Genomic DNA, 14,015 nt, shown 5'->3' with positions numbered 1-14,015 from the left:
CTGTATAGATTTTTGTTTGTTTGACAATCTGCTTACCTATTTCTTAAGTGTATTTATGCATGGGTTTTTTTCAGGAGTTCTGGAAGCAGTAATTTCTATCATTCTTCATCCCAGCATTTCAGTCAGAATAGCAGCAGCTTGGTGTTTACGCTGTATTGCAGTAGCATTGCCCTCCTACGTGTCCCTGCTGTTGGATCGTTGCATTGAACGTCTTACTACATTGAAATCCTCCCCAGAAGCAGTAACTGGCTATAGTTTTGCTGTTGCTGCTTTGCTGGGTGCAGTAAAACACTGTCCTTTAGGAATTCCACATGGAAAAGGAAAGGTATGGTTTGAATACTTTACATATAGGCAGTTCTTGGATGTTTTTGCAGTAGTACTTGCAAGTTTTCTTTATGATGTGCTCACATAACCCAGTGTACTGATGAGATACTTCAGCTCCTCAAGAAGAGGACTTTGAAGCATACCATAACTCAAATGTTTTTTCTCAAATGTGTCAGGATTGTGAATTTCTTGGGAAATGTCGTTAATGATTTTATTAACTACTCATATTACTACCTTTTTCTAATGGAAAATTTTGTTAGGGGAGAAATTCATTGTTTTGGGACAGAGCTTTTAGGACTTTTAATTGAACAGTCTAAGAGAAGGTTTACCTGGAGAAAGTGTTTCTTGAGTAGTTACATTTTTCAAATTTCCAGCTAAATTCTTTACAGCAAAATTAAGCCTTCTGCAATTCTGTCTCAGTTTGACACTGGCTTAATTTAGAAAGCTGACATTTCAGTAGTGTTAATGGTGAGAAAAGGCTATTTTGGAGTAAATCCAGCTGAAAAGTATCAGACTGTGCCAAAGGAAAAGGTCTTCCTTTTATTAAAAAAAAAAATAGAAATGCACATACAGATCTGTTGCATGCTGTCATGTTTCTGGAAGGAAAGTTGTTCAACCACAGAGTAAGCCAAATTAGTATTTCCTAGGCCCATCAATGACTCTCCAGAGTACAGTTTATTCAGTGCTTAAAGCAGTAACAGACATTATGCATTATATTGAAAATCTTTGGTCAAGTCCGACAAAATGTTTAGTCAAGTACCACAGATATGCGCTTTTATTTCATTTTACAGAATTTAATATAAACCAATTTATTGCATTATCATAGTCTAAGATGCTTATACCAATCTCCTCACTAGTGCAGATAGGATATACAGTGCTCTGAAGTTTTAGGGATATGCAGATGTAGAAATAGAGACCAGGAGAAGAAGCTGTTTCCATCTTATTGGCAACTTTATCTATGAAGTTACTCATATTTGGAAAACTATGGTACATCATAAATGTCAGCAGTACATGCTAATTCTTTGCACAGTGTAGAAACTTATGTTCTCTCTTGTGAAAATACCTGTTTTGGAGTCAATGGACATGAAGAAAATATTCTCAGCATTCAGAGTTCCAACTGCAAATTGAAACAATTTATAAATTAAAAAAAAATGCACTTGTGTTTCCTAGCTTTTAAGAACTTTTCCTGGTGATTACTAAAAGATCATGCAGAGAGAACAAAATGAATACAGTTTGCCCACTTATATGGATAAGAAGTGCCATTCAAATACTATATACTTAAGCAGAGCTAAAGTTTCTATTTAACAGAGAAACATAATTCTTAACAAAGATTTCTTTTAGAGGAGTATAGTAGGATGAAATAGATCCAGGAGGAGGTATGGGAGGGTACAAAAGAAAGTATGGGAAAAATACTGTATTCTGTACTAAGCTGGCAGGGGTGAGAACAGAGCAGTTGACAAAAGCCCTTTTCCATTCTCTCCTAGGGACACTTCCAGATTCCAGACTAGCTCCTCTTCTGAGGAGCTGAAAGAGACCAGTGTTAAGTAGAGCAGTTTTGAAAAAGTATCAAACTCAGACAATAGTGATCTTGATAGAAACTCTTTTATATTAATTCATTTTCCTTTGAGAGAGCAGTTAGAGTTGCAGGTGGAACCTAAAGAAAATAATTAATGAGTTTTTGTACATTTAACATTCAGTACTAGTGCTTATGCTTCCGTTAAAAAAAATCCTTCAAAAATAAGACATTCCTCCTGTACAAAGAGAGAAAAATTGCCAGAAATCATTAAATGACATCCTTTCTAGGATGTTTGTCTTACGGGTAATTTAAGTATAATAAGTTTTTAGTGATTTTTTAGTAGCATAATTTGCAGAATACTTACAGCATTAGTAGCCATACTGTGGTAATTGTTCGTGGAGGTGTGTTCCTCCATTTAAGTTCTAGGTAGCTTGTGCTTTGGTAACAAGTGTAATCACCTTGCACTTAGCACTTCGTGGGCATGTGCAGCTAAGATGGGATTAATTCTAACTATACTATTCTAAGTCATTTGTTTAGCCATGCCATTTGTTGATTTGAAAAGTGGTCAGAGAGAATGATAGACCTTATTCTAAAACAATGATAAGAAGATCATTACTGGTCTATCCCACCACTTCTTCTGAGCTGTTATTTGTAGGTGTCATGCTATTCTTTTTCTACATATTGACATAAATAGAATATGACAACACTTCTATCCTTCCAATGCATATTCCTGTGAGAATTATCAGTTGTCATTTTACTGCTGATAAAAGAAAGGGTACAAAGCAACTGAGTAACTTACTTAGTACTCCACAGAATTGTTGAAGCTGTCCCAGGCTAGTACTGAAGTCAGGAATTGCAACTTCAGAAGCCTGAGTTAATTGCCATAGTGTGAGGGGAAGATGGCATCCTATCTGGGAACACTGGAATAGGATTAAGTATCAAAATAAAAGTATTTGAAAAAAAAAATTGTAATTACGAAGATGCTGATGCTCTATTTTTCTGTTTTATGTTGAAGGTAATCATGACAGTAGCAGAGGAGTTGTTGTGTTCTGCTTCTCAGAACAGTCGCATTTCACTGCAGCGAACACAGGCTGGATGGCTGTTGATAGCTGCCCTCATGACATTAGGTAGTAGCTTTCTACAATTTTTCTTAAACTCTGTTAAGCTGTTCAGTGTCACGTCTCTGATTTTAGTCTTTTGAGGTTTTATGTAATTTACCACTGCAAAATCATTAAAAAACCCTGAAATGTTTGGAATGTTTAAAAAAACTTTCTGAGATAAAAATGTCATTTCTCTCAAATTTGCTGTTAGTTCATTAGGAGCAATGTCTGAAAACCAGTGGCTGAGTGGGACTGCTATTAGTTAAATGTAGAAAATAAATTTCAAAGTCAATCTAACCAAATGTCTTCGTGGTCATGAATTGTTAAACATCTGTCCCAGCACATAATGAGCTAATCATTTGTATATCCCTCTTGTCAGGCATTTGAAATCTTACAGAACTTTATGATATATCTTAATGGTCATATTATTGACTGTGATCAGTAAGTTACTGATAAAGAATGTATTTTATTGGGTTTGATCATATTTTTAAGGCACCTTTGATATTTCAGCTATTACTTCTGCCCAACAACTCCCATTTTTTTTCTTATATTATTATATTCAATTAACCTAAAACAAATGCTTGCTTTCCTGAACATCACTGTTGATTATTACAGCTCTTTTATGCTGGTGATCCACAGGGTCTTAGTAAAACAGAGATTGCAGTTGGCTTGGTAGGATACTAGTAAATGTGTCAGTGGGTATGCAGTTATATATGAAAATGGAGTACCAAGATAGTAAACATCTGAGGAATTATATATGAGAAGGCTGGAAAAGTAGCATAAGGTTTTATTCACTACTGTAAAGATTTTGTGAACTCAGGAAAAAGGCATGAAAGAGAAAATTTAATTTTATTAATGCTGCATTGGCATGACAACTGCCAACGTTTATAGGTCCTGCAGTTGTCCAACATCATCTGCCACGAATGCTGTTACTGTGGAAGTGCATCTTTCCGTCATCTCCTAAAGACCTAGAAACAGAGAAGACACGAGGAGATTCATTTACCTGGCAAGTAACACTGGAAGGTCGTGCTGGTGCTCTTTGTGGTAAGTGGGATTTACTGTCTTTCTCTGCATATTTATAGTTGGGCTGTTAGTTTATTTTTCCTGTGACAGAACAAAGACACTTCATATTGATTTTTTTTTCACTAGATGGTAAAGGATGTATTCACTCCCCAACATAACATGCTTCTATATCTCTATTTACATATTTATATATGTATGTTTCATTTTTGTTAAAAAAACCCCCAAACTAATAAAAAACCCAAGATGGTTTTTCCTCTTGTTCTTCTGATCAGTTGATTTTCAAGCAGTAAATGATAATCAGGAAGCTTGTTTCTCTAGTTTAACATACATATCACAGTAATGAATGAAGACCCAAAGCAGGATATGTTCTGGTTTTTATACCTTTTATTATGTTTGGAAAAAAGACGTTCTCTTTCCTATCAGGTAACTTACTATAAGCAAAATAGAATTGGTGAGTCATTCAAACACATTTGTGGGAGTGGGAAGACTTGGATAAAAATTGCGATAAGGTAGTTGCACTTCTCACCTTGTGAAGAGCACTTTGTATGTGGCTGCTGTCTGGTTAGGTTGCAATTTTTGAATGAAATACTGTGAATTTGGGTTTCCAGGAAATTACTTCAGTGATCTTCAAATACTTAATGTGTTTCAGTCATGTATTCTAGAGTACTAAAGGGTCCTTTGCGTTGCAGAAATATGAACCCTGGTATAGTGATCACCCCTCTCTCTCACAATTAACCTATAAGTATTTTCTCTTTAGAAAATAGGTGTTTAATACTTCATATTCTCTAGCTGCTATTGAAAATTAAACTCAAGTTTAGTTTTTCATAAATAATGAAAAATACTTGTATACATATTAGCTGGTTCCTAAGGTACAGTAATTAAATTAAATTTTAATGGTAAACAGTAAGCAGTAGGTCATTTAATCATCCTTCTCCTATTTTTTATTATTATCATGGAATTATCATGAAGTTGAGTTATATACTGTAACTCAATTTATAACAAAAAGCAAAAAATAGATCAATTTATATATGCAATTAAAAGTCAGACTATGAATGTCCAAGCTCAGACAACAAAACAGTGCATCTGTAAACATTACTTTTTCATGAGATTTTTATCAGTTTCTTCAATTTTATAGGCTAAAATATTTTTAAATTTTGTTTGTTTGTTTGTTTTCTTCTACTTTTACATTATTAGTGATGTAATGATGTGATTACTTTGCTGATGTGATTTTGTTCCTGCAAGATACCTCACACTAAGTAAATTAAAATCCAATTCCTTTTCTAGCTATCAAAAGCTTTGTTTCCCACTGTGGTGGTCTTCTTACAGATGAAGTTGTTCAGAGACTTCTTCCTCCTCTCCCAAGTGCTGTTGATTTATTGACACAGTAAGTGTGTGTACAAAGCTCTTAAATGGATTCTGGTTTTGAGAGGCTACAGAGTAATGTGTATTTGACTTAGTGCACTTTCTAAAGAACTTCTTTTCAAAGGACAGAAATCAGAGTCTATGTGTTTGCAGATTCCAGTGTCATGTGAAAAAGCTAAGGAAGAAGCTATTGCATGGGTTTTTTAAGTTAGTGTTTATATTCTACTTTTTTAATCAAACATGCACATTTGTATTTATATACCATCATTTTTTATAAAATAAAAACAAAGTTCAAGAATATGCTTAGAAAAAATCTTTTAGACATGGGCACTTTTTATATAGGTATTCAGAACTAAGCTGGAAAGGGTTTTATAATTTTTAAACATTTGCCTTTGAAATATAGAGTAATTTAATGCATTTGGACTCTAAGCTCTGACTTAGAGAAATATATCCACAAAAGTTTATTGTCATAAATGTAGGTAAAATCAAAGAAAATAGAAAATCTTGTTTATTTCTCTGGTATTAAATAAAAATAATGCCTGGGAATGGACAACAGACATTCTGTCAGAACATATGAAATAAATTGGTTTCCTTCTGCTATTGGTAATGCCAATCAGAACTGTAGTTATATAATACATACAAATTTTAAAAGCATTTGGCAGAGTGGTACAAATGAAACTGGGGCGTTACATAATGCTTGCATCTTTAACATCTCTGATGTGCTTTTTATATTTTAAGGCTCTCTTCAATATATAAATCATACGGAAATGCTTTAAAAACACCATCAACAATTTACAGACATAAACTTTATGAATTACTAGCAGTATTGCCTCCAAAGACCTATGAAGGTATGTATTTCCGTACAGGGAGAAATCCATTAAAAATACCATGGTTTCATTTTTAAGTTTTTGTTCAACATAAATTCAGGTAGCAAAAATTAGTTTCACCCTTTCTAAAAAAACAAATGTTATTCTATTTATTTAAATTTGATGAATTGTAGCAAAGTCACTGTGGTTTTGAAAAGGTAGTGTCATGATCTCTTTTCCCCCTCTCCTATTATAAATATAGGCCTCTGTTACAAATACAGACTTTTGTTCTATTTTTGGTTGAAACTGGAAGGCAGACAACCTTTCAATTTCAGAGTAGTTGAAAAAAAAATTTTTTGATGCCTGTTTTATTTTCCATTGAATCGTGAATCCCAAAGGTGTAATCTTAGCTTAAATCAGTTGCATATAGTCTATTGAAATAATTTCATTTAATTAATTAAAGTAAACATACATTACAGATATATTAACCTGATCCTGTGCAGATTGTGGATAAAAAGTTTGTATTTAAAGAGCAATTTCAACAAAATTTGGGGATTGACTTACTTTTCTGTAGGAGAATATAACTAGAGTATTTAAAATCTAGCCCTCTAATGCAATAACTATGCACTGTAGTTAGATGGGTCTAACAGTTCAGCTAAAACGTTAAATACCTTTGTTGTCTTTGAATTGTTTGCCATACAGTACTGTATGGACTGCAGTAAGGAACCGTAGTGCTTTTGACAACTGTAAAGAGAAGTATAGGGTATTTTTTCAGGACAGAGACAATATGGGCCAGCCAGGGTCTAAATTAGCTGTGTCCTCTTTATCGTGGAGGGAATCCGTACTCAAATTATGTGCTCCATCTAGTGGTAACGACTAAATAAATTGGCACAAATCCCTGACTCATGCCTTAAAGCTGTCGTCACGTTGGAATTCTGTATATAACACTTGAAGCATGGCGTATAATACTCATTCGTGACTTGAGTTTAAAAGACTGAAAATTACACCTCCATCCCTTAGATCAAGTTATTCCTTTTGTTTCTTTATTACAGGGGTAACATTTTATATAATACAAATATTTGGTATGGGTTTGGCAGTTTCTTGATATGTTTGAGATTTCTGTGTTATGTTCTAACTTCATTGAAAATACACCGTGTTTTACAGTGTGACCTACAAAGCATGATTCATGTGAGAGAGCATCCTAGCTGAGGGTGCTGCATTCTAGATCCAATAAATAAAGAAAAAGCTTGAAAGGGTTGTTATAAATAAGTGGTCACCCTGCTGAAAGCTTTGAGAATAGCCTTAGAATCAAAGCAGTAACTTGACAGGTGTAGTCTCAGACATATCCACCCATGTGCAACAGTTTGAGAGTGGGGAAAGAATGGAAATGCATACATCGCCAGAACTTATTTCCAAGGTCTGCTATATATTTTAACATTTAAGTGTGAATCATTTAGAAGTGTGATGAAAAGTTTCTAAGGTCAAACTTGAAACAAATGCCATTCTTTCCATATTATTTCCAGTATGAAAGCTTCATGCAGAAACTGTATGTCTTTGCAAATACCTAGATTTTTAAAAATAATATATTTAGGAAAACAATATCATTATGAAACCCAGGATTCTTTTTTCGATGTCCGAATTCAGTCATTATCAATAGGAACAATATTAGGAGTATTCTGGTGTTGCACAGCATGTCACATTTTGCATGGCTCAGAGTGACACACTGAATGAGAAATTTTCACCAGTTCATAGTTTTATTTCTTTTGTATTTGTTTTCTTTCATCCAGGTAGTTAGGCAGATGCTAGAAACCTGCAAGCTGTTTCTTTTTGAGAAAATTGGTGATGGAAACATACACCAGGAGTTGTAACTCAAGCTTTTAGTATTTGCAAATAATGTGCACAACTTGGTTTCTTTAGCACAAGAGGAACAAAACAAAATACCCAGGAAAATGAACAGTTGAAAACAGATTCTTTATTCATAGATCCCAGCTTCTTTGTCAGTTCAAGGCTTTAGATTTCTGAGGCCTGAGACACTAAGTCTTGTTTAGGCTCTGCTTGGTCCTTTCCTGCTCACTTTCTGCCTCTTAGAGGCAGTTTCTTTTACTGTTTTCATCACTAAAAATCAACTCAAACAGCAGAATTTTACAAAGACCTACCATGAGTGTACATGAATAGTAACTGATTTTTTGCATTATTTCAGCAATGACAGAAATGAAAAGAACATATTAGGTAAACTTGAACATCAGTGAAATACATTGAACATGTTTTAGTTGCTGTCTTCAGTTGTGTCTGAACAGCTAAGACTTTGCAATTTATCTGATCCAAAGTATGAACTTTTTAAGCTGACAAAAGCTGTTTCTGTTTCTAAGATGATGAATCATATTTGTGATCATTTTCATGTGTAATTAGATCCGGATTATAATGTGCTCAACATTTATTTCCTGTTAGTTAATACAAAAAATTTTATAATGTCCAGATTGAAAATTTCACACAAATAATTTCAGTAGTCTGAATTTTATTAGATTTGTTGATGTCTTCTGTTGTCTGAAATTAATGTGTTTTGTCAGACAACTCATTATGTTTCTTTTCATTCTTCAGCTTTTTGTGCTTGTTACGTTCCACTGTCTAAACCATAAAATTGAATACCAGCATTCACTTCTCTTTCTTAATAGGATGAGATGAATAGCTAGAATGCTGGACCAGCATTCTGGCTCAAAATTTTGAACTGCTTTACATTGGGAAAATATTGTTTGACATGTTGAGGATTGCCAAGTGTCTGGGACTAAAATAAATTTTAATTTGGTTAAAAAATGGGTATCTCAATTACATTTGGTTTTAAAAGCTGTTCTCATAGGAAGGGGATTTAAAAAAAAGAAAAGTTGTTGTGATGAGCAATAATGAAAGAACAGCTTCTAGTTGTTAACTACCGTGTTTTTTTAAAAAGGCTCAATTTGTGTCCCTGGCACACACTATTTGTGCACCTTGCAATGTATTTTATAGTGCTAACTTTTTGCATTTAGATTTGAGTAAAGCATTTTGGAAAAATTACATACTTGCCTAATTAGTCAGGGAGGCAGGCAGAGCAACAGATGCCTGCAGGGAAGACAGACTGATGGGGCCAGGAGTTTGGTAAGTAGGGGAGAGAAAGTCAGCTTTCTCAGAACAGTTTCAATTTTTAGAAAGGATAAAATAGCTGGCTGTAGCTACCAGCTCCAACTATACTAATTCTGCTTGTGCTCATGGGGTGCTGATAACTGTGTTGTCGCATTTTGTGGAACTTCAATGTGTTGAGAAACGATAAGCAACTTTAGTGCAAACAGGTAATTGTGCAATCATCTAAACTGAATGCAAAGAATTGGATATGTGGAGTTAAGCTCCTCCTCTTAGTGCTGATATTTCCCCATTCTTGAGGACTTGACTTTGCAACCTTAATGCTCTGGAGGTAAATTCTTATGTAATATTTGTATAAAGACTGTGTGCGTTCTTTAAGATCAGTTCGGGAGTTTTTCAACACAATTTAATTATAAACCAGACCTTTCTCATCACATATGGTTCAGCGCTGTTCTCTCACTACAAGGACTATTTTAATGACCTAAAATAGTCTGAGTCAAAATGCCCAGGGTTGTTGTTTATGTATAACGTACAACCTTGTCAGAAATATTAAGTACAAAAATATGTGAAAGTCAACTAACAGTGTAATTTATCATAACGTAACCTACAGTAAATTTCTCCTGCTTTGCTTTTCGCATGCAAACTCATAAAACAGGGGACTATGCTCATCAGATTTTGTTATTTATCAAACTTATGGATGTTTTAAATTACCTTGACTTGCCAAGTCCAAGTATTCCCATGGAATTATGTAATATATTCCACAGCATTAATTTTCAGGAAATAGAAGAAAATATAGCTGTGTTTGTAACTGCCTTTTTTCCTCTACTTTAATTGTAAATATAACTAATTTACTGGATTATCACTTGTATGGCATTATGCCTTCTGTAAAAGTAAAAGTCTTTGCTTTTCAGCTTTTGGATTGCTGTATGTGCTTAGCTTGCTTATCTCAGATACTGCTCTGTTGTTTCCCCTGTAACGGAGAGGGTTCTCCAATTAACTATTTGAAGACTTAAGAGAAATGTTAGATGGATGTTTCTATTTCAGTATAAATATCTTGCTCCCAAAGTTGCTTGTTGCAAGTAATTAACCAGAAGTTTTAAATATTTTTCCTTTGACTTAAAGGAAGTTTCTGTGCTGTTCTGAAAGAGTTAGTGACCGACTTGACTGTCCCAGATAGCCAGATTGATGCCTCTACCTTCTTGCTTCCGCCGCTCTGTCATGAGAATGATCTCATTTTACTCGGTCCCTTACTGCAGGAGACTGACCACCGATTTATCGAAGAGCAGGTACGTTTTGTTCTGTTATAAAGGTAGTATTATATTTTCATGCAGTTCTAGTTATTAGGGTCAGCGCTCATTTAGACTTGGTGAAAAATACTGCTCTCCCTTTTTTCTTTCTTACAGCTCCTTTTAGGTAGCAGCATAGCTAGTGGCAGCCTGGAGTATGACCCTTATGCCATTTATGAGAAAGCTGGAAAAGGGGACTCAGTACCTAAACCACTACCTCCTGCATTGTCTGTTATCAGTGCAGCAACTCGACTTTTTGGAGTTATGTTTTCCCATATAGCAGAATCTCACAGGTAAGGTAGTAACTACAACTGCTGGGGAATTTGGGAGATGTTATGAGATGGTCACAGTGTTTGACATTGAATACAGAAGAAAACAGTTTTGAAAAAATAATGAATTGCATAAGTGGATTCTGTAAACCATGTGAATAATATAATTTAGACCACCAAATGATTCAAGTTTCTCTTTAAAGTTACTGACGACAAAAAAGCACATCCAGCAAGAGGTTACTGTCATAATAAATTCTGTTGACCAAGAAAAATGTTTTGTTCTGATAGCCAGATCAAAATGGAAGTTATTTTAAGAGCTATTGCACTATTTTTGTGGTGCTTAATACATAATTACTAAATACCTTACAAAGTGGGATAAAAGGGGTAGGAAGCGGCAGCATAAGGAACCCTCATCCTGCCTCATTCATTATAAAAAGTAGATGGGAAGAAACAAGAGTGTGTGTCTTACCACAGTTCTGTCAAGGTACAAGAATGCTCAAAAGGGATCACAAAATTCTTTTGTGTGTATGATCTTCCTACTGCGCACATGGCATTTTGGTTTGTTTCACATTTATAAACACACTGATTGCTAAGGCATAAAATGCCTGAAGATTTTTGTGTGCTGTTGCTTCTTCTGTATGCTGCTGGTAATATTTTTGAGTGCAGCTTTAGAGCAGATCAATTATTTTTAAAATAAACAGCTTTGTATTTTCAAAGCCAAGGTAGTTAGACCTCAGATCATGATCATTATAGGTAGCAATGGTTTTATTTACCCTATGTGGGATGAGGGCTTAGTCTTGACGAGTCCTGAGTCTTGATATTTTCACTACCTAGAATGCTCAGGATTTAGTGTAAGTTTGAGGCAGCTTTTTGAATATGAGAATACCTGCCAATAAAATTGCCACATGATTTATTTGTTCTTCTGACTCCCCTTTACTTTCCTATTCTGTCTTCACTGACTGCTTTTATTGTGGATTTTTTTTCTGCTTGGGTTTTTTGCCCCAACTATCACCACCTTGCCAGCTGGTTTTCTTCACCTGTTTCTCAAGACCCGAACTAATTGCTGCAGATAACTGCATTTTCGTTTTCTTTTTCTTTTACCTCCTCCTTTCTCAATTGTAAGTCAAAATGCATCATTCCCCTATACAGTTGGTTTTAATAATTTCTGTTTAATGTTAATTAGAATAGATGATTATGTGAATACATATGTTATAAGGAAACAAAGGCAAGGAGTTCATGTTCATGGATCGGTTACTTTTTCTAGTACAGAATACCCATTTTTTTTGTAGGAGACAGGGATGCCAGTTGAAGGAAAATGCTCAAGAGTTAATTTGCTCCACCTCTGTTTCTGTAATATATAGGCTTTGTTATGGGTTTTAAAATAAAATTTAAACTCTTGAATTATTTCCTTAACTTTCAATTCTGTGGTTTCTTTTCTGTTTTTGTTTAAGGCTCCAGGTGTTAGAACAGTTGTTGAATTCCATAAAGCAAACAAAAGGATCACGACAACAAATAGTACAACTACATGTTGTGTCAGCCTTTTCTACTTCCTTAAAGGTAAATCTCCTCTCTCTCTCCTTTCTTTCTTCTCCTTTGCTTCTCTCTCTCTCTCTCTCTCTCTCTCTCTCTCTCTCTGTTACTGAAATATAGCAGCTGTTCCTTCAAATGTGTCAGCTGCTGTGATTTAAACCCCGCCATGCAACCACTCCTCAAGTCCCCCCATAGTGGGACGGGGGAAAGAATCATAAAAGTGAAAAAACTCATGAGTTGAGATAAAGACAGTTTAATAGGGAAAGCAAAAGCCACACACACAAGCAAAGCAAAAAGGCAAGACCTTTCATTGTACAGTATTTGTATTTGGAGCATATTTAATATGGAATCCAGATAACTGCTAGAGCTTTTGCTCATACTCTTATTTTGGACTGAAATTTTTCTTTGTGTCTTTCCATTCTCACTGGTTTTCTTCTTGATATTATTTCCTAAAGTTTATGCTTATATGTTGGTTTATTTTGTTCTACTACAATCTGTCCAGTATTTCTTAAAATAGTAATGTTGATATTATAATGCTGTGCTGTGATGTACACTTATGCAGGGTTAGATGTCTAACTCTCAAAACAGCAAATAAAAAGAGAGGAATTCCTTAGGTAAAGTGGAAGAAAATAAAATTCCTTCTGCAGGTCTTGTGTTTTTTGCATGACAGAAAAGCACATTCTAATTCGTATTCTGTTTAATATATTTAATATTTATTTTTAGCATTTGGCTAACTGCAAGGGAAGTTTAGGTTCAGAAGAAGTTAGAAGGTCTGCCCTGGCACTGGTAATGGGTGCCTTGGAAAGCAATAATCCACTCCTAAGGTGTGCTGCTGCAGAGTGTTTGGCCAGATTGGCACAGGTGATTTCTGACAGTGCCTTCACCGCCGGATTAGCACAAGTCAGTTTTGACAAGTAAGTTCAAAAAAAGCATGGTTACTAGTTGAGTTTATAAAAATGTTTGAGAAATCTACCTAGCACCTATTATGATAATTTTTAAAAGATTATTTCCTTCATGAATTTCATGTCATTTCAGAAATTAACAGAAAAAAACACAGCCTGAGTTCTGCATGTAGTTCTTAGTTTTGGTGATCTTGAAGAAGGTTGTCTAAGTAACCATGTGGACTTTCAAATAAATTAAATTGTCTGCTGTTCTAGCAACATCATTTAAGTGTATCTAAAATAATTTTGGTACTTTCTTCAGAAAAGAAATGATATATGAACTTAGAATTTTGGCAATGTAACAGTGTCTAATAAAATGTTTTGCTTATTATATACCAGGAATTTCATTGGTAGATGTGCTTATTGCGTAGTAAGAGTCTTGGTGATTAAACTAACAGCTTTCTTTCAATTAATAGGCTAAAATCCGCCAGGGATGTGGTATCAAGAACAGGTCATTCTTTGGCTCTGGGATGTCTGTATAGGTACCTAGGAGGAATAGGTTCTACTCAGCACCTGAATGCATGTGTTGGAATCCTGTATACTTTATCTCAGGACAGTACTTCTCCTGATGTACAGGTACTTACCACTTATATAAAAATGTTGTGTTACAAATTAATTGAATTATATTCTGGGGTATAAAGTTTCTTTTCTTGTAAGAGTAACACTTCACGACTTCTTAGGTATACCTCACAGGCAATGGTTAGAGCAGCAAGGGAAATGTAGAAGATAGCCCCTGCTCGAAATCCA

General features: G+C 34.7%; 1 protein-coding gene across 8 annotated transcripts in view; it reads left to right on the top strand.

Annotated features, from left to right (window-relative positions):
• The window catches only part of HEATR5A (HEAT repeat containing 5A), a 67,436-nt gene that overhangs the window by 26,192 nt on the left and 27,229 nt on the right, over nt 1-14,015 (top strand). For all 8 annotated transcript variants that reach the window (XM_027709679.1, XM_027670254.1, XM_027670245.1 and 5 more), the window contains 10 exons: nt 75-325; nt 2,856-2,967; nt 3,832-3,984; nt 5,248-5,347; nt 6,064-6,173; nt 10,365-10,528; nt 10,646-10,821; nt 12,249-12,354; nt 13,051-13,241; nt 13,685-13,844. In XM_027709679.1, the coding sequence (XP_027565480.1) occupies nt 75-325; nt 2,856-2,967; nt 3,832-3,984; nt 5,248-5,347; nt 6,064-6,173; nt 10,365-10,528; nt 10,646-10,821; nt 12,249-12,354; nt 13,051-13,241; nt 13,685-13,844 (1,523 nt within the window). The remainder of the gene's footprint in view (nt 1-74; nt 326-2,855; nt 2,968-3,831; nt 3,985-5,247; nt 5,348-6,063; nt 6,174-10,364; nt 10,529-10,645; nt 10,822-12,248; nt 12,355-13,050; nt 13,242-13,684; nt 13,845-14,015) is intronic.

This window comes from Neopelma chrysocephalum, unplaced genomic scaffold (genome assembly GCF_003984885.1).
Source record: "Neopelma chrysocephalum unplaced genomic scaffold, ASM398488v2 Primary Assembly neopelma1_24, whole genome shotgun sequence".
In the NCBI taxonomy this organism is placed as follows: domain Eukaryota; kingdom Metazoa; phylum Chordata; class Aves; order Passeriformes; family Pipridae; genus Neopelma; species Neopelma chrysocephalum.
This window is presented reverse-complemented; position numbering and strand designations above follow the sequence as displayed.